The sequence below is a fragment of the Pelodiscus sinensis genome, chromosome 5 (genome assembly GCF_049634645.1).
Source record: "Pelodiscus sinensis isolate JC-2024 chromosome 5, ASM4963464v1, whole genome shotgun sequence".
NCBI classification, from domain to species: domain Eukaryota; kingdom Metazoa; phylum Chordata; order Testudines; family Trionychidae; genus Pelodiscus; species Pelodiscus sinensis.
In genome coordinates, this window is record NC_134715.1 from 30,106,289 (window position 1) to 30,122,090 (window position 15,802).

Consider the following 15,802-nt stretch of genomic DNA (forward strand, 5'->3'; position numbering starts at 1 on the left):
CTGCCCTGGGCTTCCCTGAGTCAGCCGCTGGTCAGTTTCAGCAGCGGCTGACTTGGGGACACCTGGGGCAGAGCAGCTGGGGTGCTGCCGGGTTGCTCTCGCAGTGCCGAGGGGCACATCACCCCCACTCCACCCCAGATCCCTCATAGCCCCCCCCTTCCAATAGTCCTGCATATTTGATAATCCGGCACCCCCTGGGTTCTAAAGGTGCCAGATTATCGGAAGTTTACTGTAGCTATTTTCACTCAAGAGAGAGATCTTGGAGTCATTGTCGATAGTCCTCTCAATGCACAGCAGCAGCCAAAAAAGTGAAATGAATGTTGGAAATCATCATGAAAGAGGTATTTAAGAAGGAAAATAACATTGCCTCTAAATAAATCCATGGTATGCCCACATCTTAAATACTGTGTGCAGATGTGGTTGCTTCATCTCAAAAAAGATATATTGGAATTGGACAAGGTTCAGAAAAGAGGGAAAAATGATTAGGGATATGGAATGGCTATCATAGGAGGATATACGAGAACTTTTCAGCTTGGAAAAGAGATGACTAAGGGACAACATGATAAAGATGTACAAAATCACGATTGGTGTGGAAATAATGAATCAAGAAGTTATTTACTCCTTCCCATAACACAAGGACTAAGGGTCACCAAATGAAATTAAAGGGTACCAGGTTTTAAATAAACAAAAGGAAGTATGTCTTCACACAATGCACAGTCAACCTGTGGAACTCCTTGCCAGAGAATGTTGTGAAGACCAGGACTTCAATTAGATAAATTCATGTAGGATAGGCCCATCAATGGCTTTTAGCCAGGATGGGAAGGGATGATGTCCGTAACCTCTATTTGCTAGGACAGGGAATAAGTGATAGGAATGGATCCCTTGATGATTATCTGTTCTAAGTCCCTCTGGAGCACATGGCATTGGCCACCGTCAGAAGACAGAATGCTGGACTAGATGGATATTTGGTCTAACCCAGTATGGCCATTCTTATGTTCTTATCACTCAAGAAAAAAAATCTAACCAAAATGGACAGGGAAACTACCTCATGTTTTGGGATGGTGCTAAACTTCTGATGACCAGAAGCCACGAGTGGAAGAGATGGAATGATCCACTCCTAGTTGCCCTGTTCTGTACTTCCTCCCAAAAGCTCTGGTATGGACTACTGTCACACACAGACAACGGGGCAAAATAGGCCATGGTCTAACCCAATGTGCTAGATTTTGTATTTTTAGCGCATAAAAACTTCCTTTTTTCCCTCCAGTTGTAGACATGACTTGGACATTTACTGGTGTTTTTCATGGACTACTCCATTTCTGTAGGAAATACTGATGGAGTTTCTAGGAGCACTTTAAGTTGAAAGTAGAAACATAGTTAACATATTTTGGAAGGGGGTTCAAAGCATAAAAGGTTCCATGGAAGGTTCTACAAAAGGATTAGACTGATCTAATGTATTTGCACTAAAAATTACGGGATATTTACTTCAGCAAGACAAGGGGAAACGTAGTGATTTTGTTTCAATGTTTCTTTGAAATTATAGGTGTGTTCAGTTTTTAAAACTGAAAGTGGTATTGTATATCTACTGTAAATATAGTATGTTATTTGCCATTGGCTTTTTCACTTTTGCGGAGTTATCCAATCAGGCAACAGAAAATATACTATATGACGAGTAACAAATAGTTGAAGTAATTTGTACACACTATTCAGCAACTATTTAAGGATATCAAGTGTATTTGCTAAAATCAAGTCTGGCATGCAATGGATTAATAAACCAAAAATCTAACCAGCACTAAGAATACAAGAATGTTTAAACAAACCTTGCATCAAGATTTATAGACTAATTACTACTGAAAAAAATTGGATTCCATGGGCTAAATTCTTCCTTCAGTTACATCCATAATATCCCACTAGCTTCAATAAAGTTACACAGGTTTAAAGGAGGGCAAAATTTGGCCCACTATTTAATTTTCCCAACAGTTTGGTTTTAAGAAGCCATTTCATGAAGACTAGTTAGAAAACACATTAAACTGGACTCAGGCTTATTGAAAAACTCATCTGAAGTGCATGGTTTGAATTCTTAATACAAACAGCTAGAAATGAAAAAACTTATTCTTAGTGCATAAAACCAAAGTCTCATTATATGCCTGGTACCTTTAAGAAAAAAATCACTTTGCATGTTCCCATCTCATGTCCTGTGTAAAGCCAGAGTGGAAGTTCATCCTGACCATAGCTCTACTTTATATATATAACTATTGTATTCTTTTATGCACATGTCTGCAGTTTTAAAAAGTAAGATTTTTTTTTCTCCTTCAGCAAACCGTTCGACTGGGTGATGGCTGGAACAGGACAACTTTTCAGAAGTCTGTCCCAATGAGCACATATTTGGTGTGCTTTGCTGTGCATCAGTTTGAGTGGGTAGAAAGAAAGTCTGCCAGAGGCATTCCTGTAAGTCCAATTTTAATTCTGAATGCGTTCCAGATGTGAGTTTCAAAAAACATAAATCAGCTTTTCATATTGTATTGCTTAATCTTCCCATTCTTATGGCCTGTGTTCTGCAGGAAGTCAAAATAAGTGATCAAATAGTCCCTTCTGTCCTTAAAAGCTGTGAGTGTGTGTGCACCTCATTAGCAATCAACTACACTGAAAAACTGAGTCATAGCACTGCATTGTTGTGTACAAATGCATAGTGTACCATTATTAATTATATCACAGTAGTGCCTATACAGTTATAGTAGGACTGTGCAGTTATAGTAGGAATGATGCAGACTCATTAAAAAGACACAGTCCCTGCCCTGAAAGGCTGGAACCTCAGGTCCTCTGAACTGAATAGGTTTGGATTTGAATCCATGAATCTGAACTTCTCCTATTATTTTAGTTCAGATTGTATCCAGAAGAGTAAGGAGTCTGTTTTCCAAGTATGGTTTGGATTCAGCCAGAATTTTGTAAGAACAGCTAGTCTCATGAGATTTTAACTTTTTAAGATCTTGTGGAAACAGTTCAACAGTTGAATCTTACCTGAAACCACAGCCATGATGTAGCCTCCAAATCTTAATGAGCTTGTACTTGAGCTGGAATGCTGAATGCCAACCTGTTAGTTGTCCAACTTTTCCAATGTGAGGTAGAAAAATTCTTCCAAAGTGGTGCTCTTGCTATTTCCCTTATTTTTTCTTCTAAAAATCAGAGTACACACTCAGTGTGTCTACACTACAACACAATTCCTTAGTCTGCGTCTACACCGCAGGCAGTTATTTCAAAATACTGTCAAGCTGGAGGACTTCTTACTCTGACTCCTGTAACCCTCATTGTATGAGGAATACGGGAAGTTGGAGGAAGAGTGCTCTATTTCAAAATAAGTGCTGTGCAGACGTTCCCTATTTCAAAATAAGCTACACAATTGACGTAGCTCAATTTGCGTTGCTTATTTTGAGTTAAGCCCTGCAGTGTAGATGCACCCTTACACTGTGAGGATGTCTTAACCATTTGCTCAGCGTAGTTTATTACTGTTCTAGATAAAATATTGCCTAATGACTGGAAATCCAGATTTCTGGATTATAGTCACTGCTATTGACTCACTATATAACGTTCCTTCGCAAGTCAATATTTTGCCTCGGTTTCCCATTTGCAAACCAATCCCTTCCCACACTATAGAGTTGACTGACATGCAAATATGATGCTTTTAACAAAAATTTCAGAGGTTTTACCCTCCTTATTAGCAAACATCTAATGGCATAGTGCCGTGCTGAGGTTTCCTTGCCGAGAGCACCATTTATGGGGGGCTAGGTGGACAGTAGACCCCGTCCCTGAGTTTGAATCCCTGGATTTCATACTTGGGTCTGCTTAAAGCCCATCTCCTAACTCCAGATGCAGTTCTTAAATGCAACAAAGTTTGAGCTGCTTGCAGATTTGCCTTTGGGGCAGGGAGTTTGTTATAAAAAGAGGGCAGAAAAGTGATTACAAATTACAAAAGACTGGGCATTCCAGTAATTGAAGGTTTGTTAGATCATCATGAAAACATTGCAAGGTACTCCACTTAAAAGATGGAGGGGGGGAAGAGTAGGAAAAAGAGTTATGCGTCAGGGATCTTCATTTGGACTACTGTGTTAAACTTACAAATGTTCTTGAAAAAGGGGTGAACATAGACTAATCCAAAACTGACTACAAAGAGCTACAAAGGGATGTCACAAAATTGAGAAATTGAGCAACACAAGGACAGATGGAATTCAGTGTTGATAAGTGCAAAATAATGCACATGGGAAAATATAATCCTAACTACAGATGCAAAAATGATGGGATCTAAAATAACTGTTACCATTCGAGAAAGGGATCTTGTGGATAGTTCCCTGAAAACATCTGTTCAATGTGCAGTGGCAGTCTAAAAACTAAAATGATAACAGAATATTGGGAATCATTAGGAAAGGAATAGATAATCGTACAAAATTATATTGCCTCTATACAGTCAGGCTACGTCTACACTGGCCCCTTTTCCGAAAGGGGCATGCTAATTTTACAGGTCGTAATAGGGAAATCCGCGGGGGATTTAAATATCCCCCGCGGCATTTAAATAAAAATTTTGAAGTAGGAATAAGAGATCCTCCGGAAAAGGGCTTTTTTCCGGAGGATCGGGGCCAGTGTAGACGCTCTTTTCCGGCTTTTCTAAAAGCCGGAAAAAAGCGGCGGACATTTTTATTTAAATGCCGCGGGGGATATTTAAATCCCCCACGGATTTCCCTATTACGACCTGTAAAATTAGCATGCCCCTTTCGGAAAAGGGGCCAGTGTAGACGTAGCCTCATTGTATGCCCATATCTTGAATACCGTATGCAGATCTGGTCACCCGATCTAAAAAAAGATGCATGGGATTTGGAAAAGATGCAGCAAGGGCAACAGAAATGATTCGGGGTTAAGGAATAGCTTTCATATGAGGAGAGATTAACAAGACTGGGACTTTTCAGCTTGGAAAAGAAATGACGAAAGGATTAGAAGATATGTTAAAAGTCTAGAAAATCATGAATGGTGTGGGAAAATAGAATAAGGAAATGTTATTCATTCTTTCACTAACATAACAGGAGAAGCTGACCCAATTAAATGTTTAAGCAGCAGATTTCAAACAAACAAAATAGGCGACAGGGGATGGATCATGATGATTGCCTCTTCTGTTTATTCCTTCAGAAGCACCTGGCTTTGGCCACTGTTGGAAGACAGGATACAGGGCTAAAAGGACCATTGGTCAGAGACAGTATTGCCATTTTGATGTTCTTGTATAGAGCTGAAATGTATCGCCCCTTTGCTGTAACCCACTAGAACCCATTCCTCTTCCAGAGCTGAGACAGAGCCTAGGAGTCCTGGGAGACTCCACAGAGCTAGTAACAAAGTAAGAATATATATTAAAATTTTAAGGATAACCAGTGTCCTTTAAGTGACTTGCCACAATTAGATACAGTATTCCTGTCAGCTAACTGCTAAGTTGTTTGCCAAAAAAGTAGAGCTTTCCAGTGCCTTAGTCATCCCTGGATAGAGTTGATGTGTATGTGTGGGGGAGGGCAGATGGCATTGGTTCTCCCCCCCCCCCCCATCTGATGCTTGGCTTTTACTTGGAATACTTAGTAACACTGCTGAAGCCTCTATCCTCAGTCAATTCCCCTCATGCTCTTACTCTCTTTTCCCCCCGCATCATGGCATGCACAGGTCACCCCCTCTCCACCACCAAAATCTGAAATGGTGCCCCTGTTCCTTGCTCTAAAACTTTCTGTTTGTACACCTTTACATATGCAGTGTTGGATCAGAAAAAATTAGACCTGCACCACATTTGTCTAAATACATGACCAGAGTATGTTTTGTGAAGTGATGCAGTATCCTTGATTTTTTTTAAAAACCTCACATTTGTTTAGTTGCAAATCTCATTCACAAGCTGTGATAATCAGCAAAGGGTCTCCAAACCTTTAGAGCAAGAGTAGCTCTCAGAGTCAGAATATGCAAGGGTCTTTTGCAGAATTTATTTAGGGAAAAAGAAATGGAATGCAGCAAACACACACATTACTTGGTATACATAAAACCCAACCATTCAACAGTCAGCTACCACACTCTTCTAGGCAATGAATTAGGGACTGATATTTGTTGATTCAAAGGGAAACATTAAAGGCAGCAAAGTTACAGTGTCACATCCCAGGTAAGTGCCCTCACCAGTGGGTTACTGGCTATTTTGAGTTCTTTCTCTGCTAGTTTTGACCATAAATTCCATCCTGGATGCGAGAAACCTTCCAGATAAAAGCTTTGTCAACACAGATACTTTCCTCAAAAAAGTTTAGATTTTGACAAATCAGTATTTTCTGAAGAAAACTGTTTTGCCACAAAATGACCATCCAGCTCTAAGCATGCATCTTTGCAGGAAAAGATCCTTGGCCCCTTACACCTGGAGAACAGTTCATTGCTAAATAGTAAAACAAAATTAATTTCCACATGGCAGCAGCAGAGTGGGGGCATGAGAGATCAACACTTGACATGTCACTTTTCTCCTCTTCATTAAAAAATATGATAGATCTAAACTGTGCACTCAGTACACAATGCGTACTTCTTAATACCCAAACATACTTCCCAGTTAAGATGAGTGATGACTAGCTTATAGTTTGTAGGTTATAATAAACAAATCCAAGTAAGAAATATCACAGAACACTCACATTGCCTCATAAAAGCCATGAGCATATCTTCATCATACCAGCATTGGAATTTTACTATAAAAATATCATTCTCACAAGGCAAGATCTAAGCATGATACTTTGCAGATAGCTTAGCAGCTATCACACATGTCAATGCCTACCTTACTACACTGACAGTCTATTTTTTTTAATAATATTTACAATGACAATCAGAATTTAGTCTGCAACCCTTCTACTAAAAGCAGTTTCCTACACTTACGCGAAGCATGAAAAGTTGAGAAACTGTCCTGCTAGTGCAGGACAGGAGAACCAAGCATAGCCAGAGTTGGAGAGGAAAGTGAAGAAAACATATGGCAGAGCACACTTTACTATTGCTTCAAAAAGGAACACTATATCTCCACAGATATATACAGAGACCAACAATTGTGAGATGTCCTGTCCCCTTAAGTGTTCTGTGCTCTCTTCATCCCCCAAGTGCAAAGCTTTTGTTGCCAGAACAATGAAACTACCACAACACATCAGAGAGATGGACTGTATGTCCATCTGTTCCCTCAGCATTTGTCAGACTGTCAGTCTGTCTCTGCTAGCTCCAAACGTGTAACCATTTGACCACAATGTTCTTCATCCAATACCATGTAGCGCTGGATTGCAAGCCTGCACTAGTAGGTCTGTGTGGGAAAGATGTTCCTGCCTCTTCTTCTCTACACAGTACACTTCTGTAGCAGAGACTTGTGGAATACAATTGTGTACCTGTCTTGTTACCAGGGAAACCTACCATAGCAAAAAGCTAGAGGAAAAAATCCTTTTTTCCAGCTGTTTTTCTCACTTAGACACTCAGTTGGCCTTTTTTGTTGATAGCAGGTTTCAGCACTTAGGGTACGTCTAGACAGATACTGTTGAGAAAGCCTCTGTTGAAAAAGAGTGTGTAGACTACAGCCAGTTCTGTCGACAAAGCAAGCCACTTTTTCGACAAAGGGTCTAGACGCTCTCTTTGGAAAAAGCACAGTGTGGATGCAATAACGCCTTTTTCGAAATAACTCTGTTGAAAAAAGATGTTATTCCTCGTAGAATGAGGTTTACCACCATCGACAAAACTGCTGCGTTCTGTCAACTTACTGTCGACAGAACTTGGCAGTAGTGTAGACGCAAAACCTGTAGTCTAGACACACTCATACTGTCTAATGTGCTAGTCTTCGGAGAGCACGTGTAACACCAACAAACGCTGATCATTGGCAGGCAGAATCAAACCTGGGACCTCTAAAGGCTTATTACAGGGGCTAAAAGTCATGTGATGACAGTAGCAAACTCATTAATCTGTAGGTGGTCTAGGTGACACTGGAATGGGGGATGCAGCACCACACTTAGCAGGTATGGGTTAAACACGTATACCTGTTCTTACCTAAAGGATGTTTATCTGTAACAGCTGCAAAAGTATTCATTTGTGAAAGCTATTCTTCCAAAAAACTGAAAAGTACAGCTGAACTTTCAAGTAGTAACAAATACATTTTATAAATCTATTCAAATTTCATGTGGTGGCTTACACTAATCACTAAAAATTAAGCTCGGAGGTGAAATCCTAATCATGAAAATCATGGTCCACAATCCAGACAGAATTTAGTGGAAGCAGTGAACAGACAGCAAAATATGTTAGGTTTGTCTCTTATTGTTACTTTTTACTTATATAACTCCACAGCTGTGAATGCTGCCTTACAAAACAAGTAAGACAGTGTTCCCATCCAAAGAGCTAGTAATCTACAATTGGGCAAAATCAGGAGATGAGGGAACGAGTGCGCTTGGTCCTGAGAGGAATGAATAAAATAATCTCATAATGTTTCTATGGATGAATAACGCACAGATTTGTGGGAGGTTACACATGGATTTGATCTCTGTATATCTATATATAAAAGTTTACATTTCAGAAACCTCTTCCATAAAGTGGTGTAGACAAGCATCTCAGTGTTAGGTTTAATCTTTCAGAGAAGAAAAGTCAACCACATTATCCTTCTCCTTAGCAATGATGCTTCAGTACTAAACACATGTTGATTTGTTTTGACCAGCTGGTATCTACTCTAACTGTATTTCTCTACTTTATTTGCAGCTCAGGATCTATGCACAGCCACAGCAAATACACACAGCAGAATATGCTGCAAATGTTACTAAAGCTGTATTTGACTACTTTGAAGAGTATTTCAATATGAGCTATTCTCTTCCAAAATTAGGTGATTACAACCATTTATATTCTTCATGCTCTTCATTTACTATCACAGTTTTGTTTTCTGCTTCACTGTTATTTCATGGGAGAGTGAGAATAAAGAATTTGTGCTGCTAACGCCAGAATCCACTTAGATTAAGACTTTATAGTTCAAGATGCCCTATTATGTCATGAGCGGAGGCTCAGACCCAGTTGGGATATTCTCCTCCCTTCGTTTTGGCAGCTGAATTGAAACACTGGCACTAACACTGCTATTTTAGAGTGTCCAGTTTTAAAAAATGGGAAATGTTAGTTCAACACAGAAACAATACGGCCTAAACACAGCAAAATGCAGCTTGAGATAGATGGGTTCCACTCCAGGGAGGCTTGTCAACAACAGTAACTGGTGACATAAATGATTCAAGTCATGTGACTTGTTCCAATTTGTGTACACCTATTTCTACCAGGGACCCATGACTATAATTGATTTTTTATAGATGGGATGAATGAAGAACACAGATCCAAACCAAACCAAACCAAACCAACCTTGATACCGAACCAAATTTTGCCTGTAGCCCCTGTATTTTAAGGTCCTAAAGCAAAACATTGGCTCTGAGCATCCCTAAATTTGGACCTTTGAAATCTGGATCTGATATATGAAAATTGAATTAATTAGGGATATAAGTAATGCTGTAGAAAAACTACAGAAACAGCCCATGCTATAAAATCCAAAGGCATAGTAGCAAGGTACACAAACTTAGCTTATAAGGATGGAAAATTAAAACAAAACCCAAAATGTTAAGGCAGCCAGAGTATTTTTTAAATCATGTTATGCGCTGTCTAATGGATTACCCATGTCAAACCACTGACATGCTAAATTCTCTGAAAGTTTTTAAACTTCCTCTTTTCCTCTCCCCTTGATATCATTTGAATCACTATAAATTTCCATGTATATTACAGGTTACAATTAAGTTAGGAGACCTAGCTATAACATAGTTGTCCCTTTACCTGGTTACAAGCGGACTCCACTTTGTGGATCCATTTAGACTAGCTCTTAGCTACCTATAACCAAGCTCACGTTTCTATAACATGTCTGATGCCCAGTTAAAGGACACTGTTAAGGTTACATCTAACATTGTAGAATAGAACTCTTCCCCTGATTGTAACACAGACCATCTTAAAGATTTTATGTTGTTTGTCTCCTACTTCTTTGAACCCAGAAGAACACATCTCCCCTCTCAAAACCAGTAATCCATCTTTCTTTCATAGCTTTATAGAATCATAGAGTCATAGAACACTAGAACTGGAAGGAACCTCAAGAAGTCATCGAGTCAAGTCCCCTGCCCTCATGGTAGGATCAAGTATTGTCTAGATCATCCCTGACAGGTGTCTGTCTGACCTGCTCTTAAATATCTCCAGTGATGGAGATTCTGCAACTCTCCCAAGGCAATATATTCCAGTGTTTAACCACCCTGACAGGCAGGAAGTTTTTCCTGATGTCCAACCTAAACCTCTTTTGCTTCTTGTCCTATCCTCAGAGGGCAAGAACAACAATTTTTCTCCTTCCTCCTTCTAACACCCTTTTAGGTACTGGTAACTGCTATTAGGTCCCCTCTTAGTCTTCTCTTTTCTAAAATAAACAAGCCCAGTTCTTTCAGTCTTCCATCACAGCTCTTGTTTTCTAGACCTTTAATCATTTTTGTTGCTCTTCTTTGGACCTTCTCCAAATTCTCCACGTCTTTACTGAAATGTGGTGCCCAGAACTGGATGCAATACTCCAAATGAACACAGAGTAGAGCGGAAGAATGACTTCTAATGTCTTGCTCACAACACTTCTATTAATGCATCCCAGAATCATGTTTACTTTTTTTGCAACAGTGTCACACTGTTGACTCATGTTTAACTTGTCATCCACTATGACCCCTAAATCCCTTTCAAGAGTACTCCTTCCTAGACAGTCACTTCCCGTTCTGCATGATGCCATAGGCCTCCTCATCACTTCCCATTCTGTATGTGTGAAACTGATTGTTCCTTCTTAAGTGGAGTACTTTGCATTTGTCCTTATTAAACTTCATCATGTTTGCCTCAGACCATTTCTCTAGTTTGTTCAGATCATTTTGAATTTTGACCCTATCCTCCAAAGTACTTGCAACCCCTCCCAGCATGGTTTCAACTGAAAACTTAATAATTATACTCTCCATGCCATCATCTAAATCATTGATGAAGATATTGAACAGAACCGGTCCCAAAACAGACCCCTGCGGAACCCCACTTGTTATGTCCTTCTAACAGGATTGTAAACAGTTAATTACTAACTACTCTCTGAGAATTGTTATCCAGACAGTTATGCACCCACCTTATAGTAGGCCCATCTAAGTTGTATTTGCCTCGTTTATTGATAAGAAGATCATGCAAGACAGTGTTAAATTCCTTACTAAAGTCTAAGTGTACCACATCCACTGCTTCTCCCTTATCCACAAGACTTGTTATCCTATCAAAGAAAGCTATCAGATTGATTTGACATGATTATTCTTTACAAATCCATGCTGGCCGTTACCTATCACTTTATTTTCTTCCAGAAGTTTGTAGATTAATTCCTTAATTACTTGCTCCATTATCTTCCCTGGCACATAAGTTAAACTGACTGGTCTGTAGTTTCCTGGATTGTGCTTCTTTCCCATTTTATAGATGGGCACTAGACTTGCCCTTTTCCAGTCTTCTGGAATCTCTTCCTTCTTCCATGACTTTTCAAAGATTATAGCTAAAGACTCAGTACCTTCTCTATCAGCTCCCTGAGTATTCTAGGATGCATTTCATGATAGTGTCCCTTCATTATTATAAATTGATTATATCAGACATGGTGAATTAAAGAGGGGTTTAACAAAATAATAATTTAACTAAACTAATGTACTATCACATCAATATTTTTCATGTTTCCCTCATTTTTGGATCTTTGACAGACTGTATAATGTGTCCCATAGACCTTGCCAGGTTGACAGCTATGACCAGTGACTGAGCTGAGTATAATAAACAGACATTGGTAATTCCACATGCAATTTGCAATTAGAGATGGGTGTAAAGGCTTTTTGTCTAATTTTGAACCCATTTGATGCATTTTACCCTTATCCTCTTGGAAAGGCTGCTGTCAATCCTCACAGAATGCAAGGCCAATTGAGTCCACAATTGTATTGATCATGGAACGTGAAGAAGTGACTCCACAGATTGCAGTGAGAAGAAGCAATTGTTCATAACATGGGGAATTTACTTCAGTTATTAAGTCAATACATATTTGTTATTCAAGAGAGTGACAATGACATGCCTCATTATGCAACAGACAGTTTCAGATGCTTTATTGCCTAACTTATCCCTAGAAAATACAATTAATTTCTGGATCGAAGCTGTGGTGTTAGATTACATTTGTATTTCCATAAGGTTGCACAACACTGTCTGGCAACAGATCTTTGACTAGTATAAATTGTCAGAGCTACATTAAAGTTGCTGGAGCTATGACAATTTGCATTCAGTTGTGAGTCTGTCCCACGGTGTTACTGAGTATCATACAGATAGAAAGAGGGCTTTGAGAGTACACTCTCTCATTGCAGTATGTAATATAGAAGACTGTCAAATGACAAACAACAAAACAAGCTATTATCATATGTTTTGAATAATCAGAGGGCTCTCTTCCTACATAAAAGGGAATCATTGTGTAAGAATTTCAGTGACTACAATGTTGACCATGCTCTCTTTCTTTCCACATAGATAAAATTGCTATTCCAGATTTTGGTACTGGTGCTATGGAAAACTGGGGTCTGATCACTTACAGAGAAACAAACCTACTTTACGATCCCAAAGAATCTGCTTCCTCCAACAAACAGAGAGTAGCAGCTGTGATTGCCCATGAACTCGTTCATCAGGTACATCTCATTTAAAAACTGCACCTTAAAAATAATTGCACAGATGTAATTCTACTCAGAGTTTCACAGTACTGGAATTATTGATAATGGTATTTTCTCAGAAAAAGTAGATATTTAGGATGAGGTTTTCAGTCAGCATCTGAAAAATCTTATTGCAACATCATCATCTCTCTCTCTCTCTCTCTCTCTCTCTCACACACACACATATTATTTACATGTGAACACACGTGATTTAAGCTTGCAAGTGGATGCAACTAAACTGTGGAAGCTGCTTGAAAAATTGATCCATATAAAGGTTAATCAAATCAAGAAGAGGAAACTAAAAATAATTCCAGTGATATATGAATCAGTACCAATCACCTCTGTAATATGTAATTTTATAATACAAATGATTAATGTGAGTCATCTGAATTCCTATTAAAAACCTACTTTTATGACAAATTCTTCTTCCTGGAAACAGGAAGAAATGTAAACAAATGAATGTACTGCAAGAAGATTCACAAAACTATAATAAACACTTATTGCAATAGTTAACACTTTATTTTTAATGTTTACAATTACAGTGGTTTGGAAACATTGTGACCATGGATTGGTGGGACGACTTGTGGCTAAATGAAGGATTTGCTAGTTTCTTTGAGTACCTTGGAGTAAATGCTGCAGAAAGTGATTGGCAAATGGTAATTATTCTGTACTATGTTTTTCATTTTGTAATTGAGTCAATATTAAAATCATGTTATAGATACTGAAAACTAAGAGACACAATGGATACACATACACTTAATTATTGTAGTGTGCAGACAGAAAGAGAAAAGAAATGTGAACAAATGGGCTTATATAGTTGTATAGCACCTCTAATGGTTGGCCTGTATAAACACTTGGCTTGGTTTCTAAATTGTCTTGGTAACCAGGTTTTGATCTGAAACTAGTCTGAAAGTTCTGCTACTCTAAAGGTTATAATGTTTTGACAAGTGAGTAAAATACTAGTTTGTCACTGTTATAAAGAATCAATAAGGCCATGTCTACACTACAGAGAAAATCAAAGCTGCCGCAGTCAGTCTTCTGGGGTTCAAATTAGCTGGTCTAGTGAACACACACTAATTTGAACTGAGGGGATGCTCCTGTCAACGCCGGTATTCCTGCTCCTATGAAGAGTGAGGGAAGTTGAAGGGAGAGTGTGCTCCTGTCGACTTCCTGCAGTGTGGACTGTACCAAAATTCGATTTATGATACTTTGACTCTAGCTATGCAATTAATGTAGCTAGAGTTGCGTATCTTAATTTGAAATTCTCCCCTAATGGAGACCTAGCCATAGCAAATTCTGAGCCTGGACGTGGTGATTTTGCAAGGTGGCAATATGTCTTAGCCCTCAAGTCCTCAAGAGAGCCTTCTTATATTTATTCAGAAGAGCTGAATTGTCTGGTTCTGTTTTGTTTTGTGTGGATACAGAACCACGATCCAACATGGAAGTCTGGTGGATTGGCAAGTGGGGATTTCTAGTTTTGTTTCCAGATTAGAAGGGGGAAATGATTTTTCCAGCAGCAGATCCTGCAAGTGTTTTCAACACTATTCCATAGTACAGTACCATGCTCAGAAGAGGTCTAATCAAAATCATGTTTAAAACACTGGTGACCACAGGTGTCTGGCCTAAAATGCCCAACATTGCTTACAGTGGAGCTGAACTAATCAGTTCACTTTAAGATTCTGCAAAAAAAGGAAACCAGGTGCTTATATATTAACATTTTACACACTGAAGACTAATCACTGCTTGTATTAATCAGGTGATTTTGTTGTCTGCCAAAAACAGATTTCATGGCCCATATCTACCAAATTAATATGAGACTTTATAGACAAATGCTAATCACTGGCACATATACATTAGCAGTGACTAGACCATATCTGATGCTCCAGAACAAAACCAAAAATATTATGCATCTTTTCATTCATGCAATACAGTGCTCTACATAAGAGGCGAAATCCTTCTACCTTGTATTAATCACCTTCTATCCTGAAGTATGAAATTCCATTCGTCTTATTTAGCATATATAACTACATGTTATTGATCATGAACTTATGTAGCCCTTTTAAAATCTAGATTTTGTTTAAGGCATAGAGCTGTGGTTCTCAACTGTTCTGGCCTACGGTCCACCCCACTCATTGCTGACCTTTCTGTGGACCGTCAGTCAACCACCTGTGATGACAAAATGGGTGCATGATGGGGTGTGGAAGTAGGGTCTGGTTGAGAGGCTGGCTGTAGGATGGGAGTCGGGGGGAGGGAGGGAAAATGGGTGGAAGATAGGATGCAAGATTTGGCTGGGGATGGAGATCTGCCCAGAAGGTTGGGCACAGGAGCAGGCTGAGGTGTTTGGGTGGGAGGTAGGGTGCAGGAATGGGGCAGGTTTGTGGTTTCTGCTCTCAAACACTACCCCCAGCTGCTCCCCTCGGCTGTGATTTTGGAAAGCCTCCAGGTGAGTAGTTTCCTGCGCTGCCATTTCCCCAGCTGAGGATAGGGGGAGCAGCAGTGCATGGATCTGCTTCCTTTCCCAACAAGCCAGATCCGGCCTGCGAGGCTCAGGCCCTGCCTCATAGTGGGAAGCTGGTGCTGGTGTTCCAACCTTGTGTGGGAAGGGGCTGCGGAGCTGGAATGCCAGTACTGGTTCTCCGCTGCAGCACGGTGGGGTGAGCTGCAAGCCCACGGATCATCTGCAAGACTGTTGCAGACCACTGGTGGTCCGTGGACCACACCTTGAGAACCATAGGCATAGAGCTATGTACCAATGAATGGAAAAACAGAAGATTATCATCAAACTTTAGTTTCACTCATCCATTCATCAAGAATAAAATGAATATGGACCACAAGTTACTGAATCTCTCAAAAGAAAAAAAAATCAGACACAGCACCTCGAGAAACCCTACCTACTCCTCAACCTGATCTCCATATATTCATCTGTGCTATGTCTCAAAGAAGAAATTGGGTTTTGTGATGCACACGTGTGCAAACTGGATTCTGTGAGAGATAGTGTATTGTAGCCAACGGAAAATGTCCCC

General features: G+C 39.6%; 1 protein-coding gene across 1 annotated transcript in view; it reads left to right on the plus strand.

Annotated features, from left to right (window-relative positions):
- The window catches only part of LOC102452629 (aminopeptidase A-like), a 49,376-nt gene that overhangs the window by 6,257 nt on the left and 27,317 nt on the right, over nucleotides 1–15,802 (plus strand). The window contains exons 3-6 of the mRNA XM_006119275.4: nucleotides 2,314–2,445; nucleotides 8,752–8,872; nucleotides 12,604–12,758; nucleotides 13,322–13,435. Coding sequence (XP_006119337.2) covers nucleotides 2,314–2,445; nucleotides 8,752–8,872; nucleotides 12,604–12,758; nucleotides 13,322–13,435 — 522 coding nt within the window. The remainder of the gene's footprint in view (nucleotides 1–2,313; nucleotides 2,446–8,751; nucleotides 8,873–12,603; nucleotides 12,759–13,321; nucleotides 13,436–15,802) is intronic.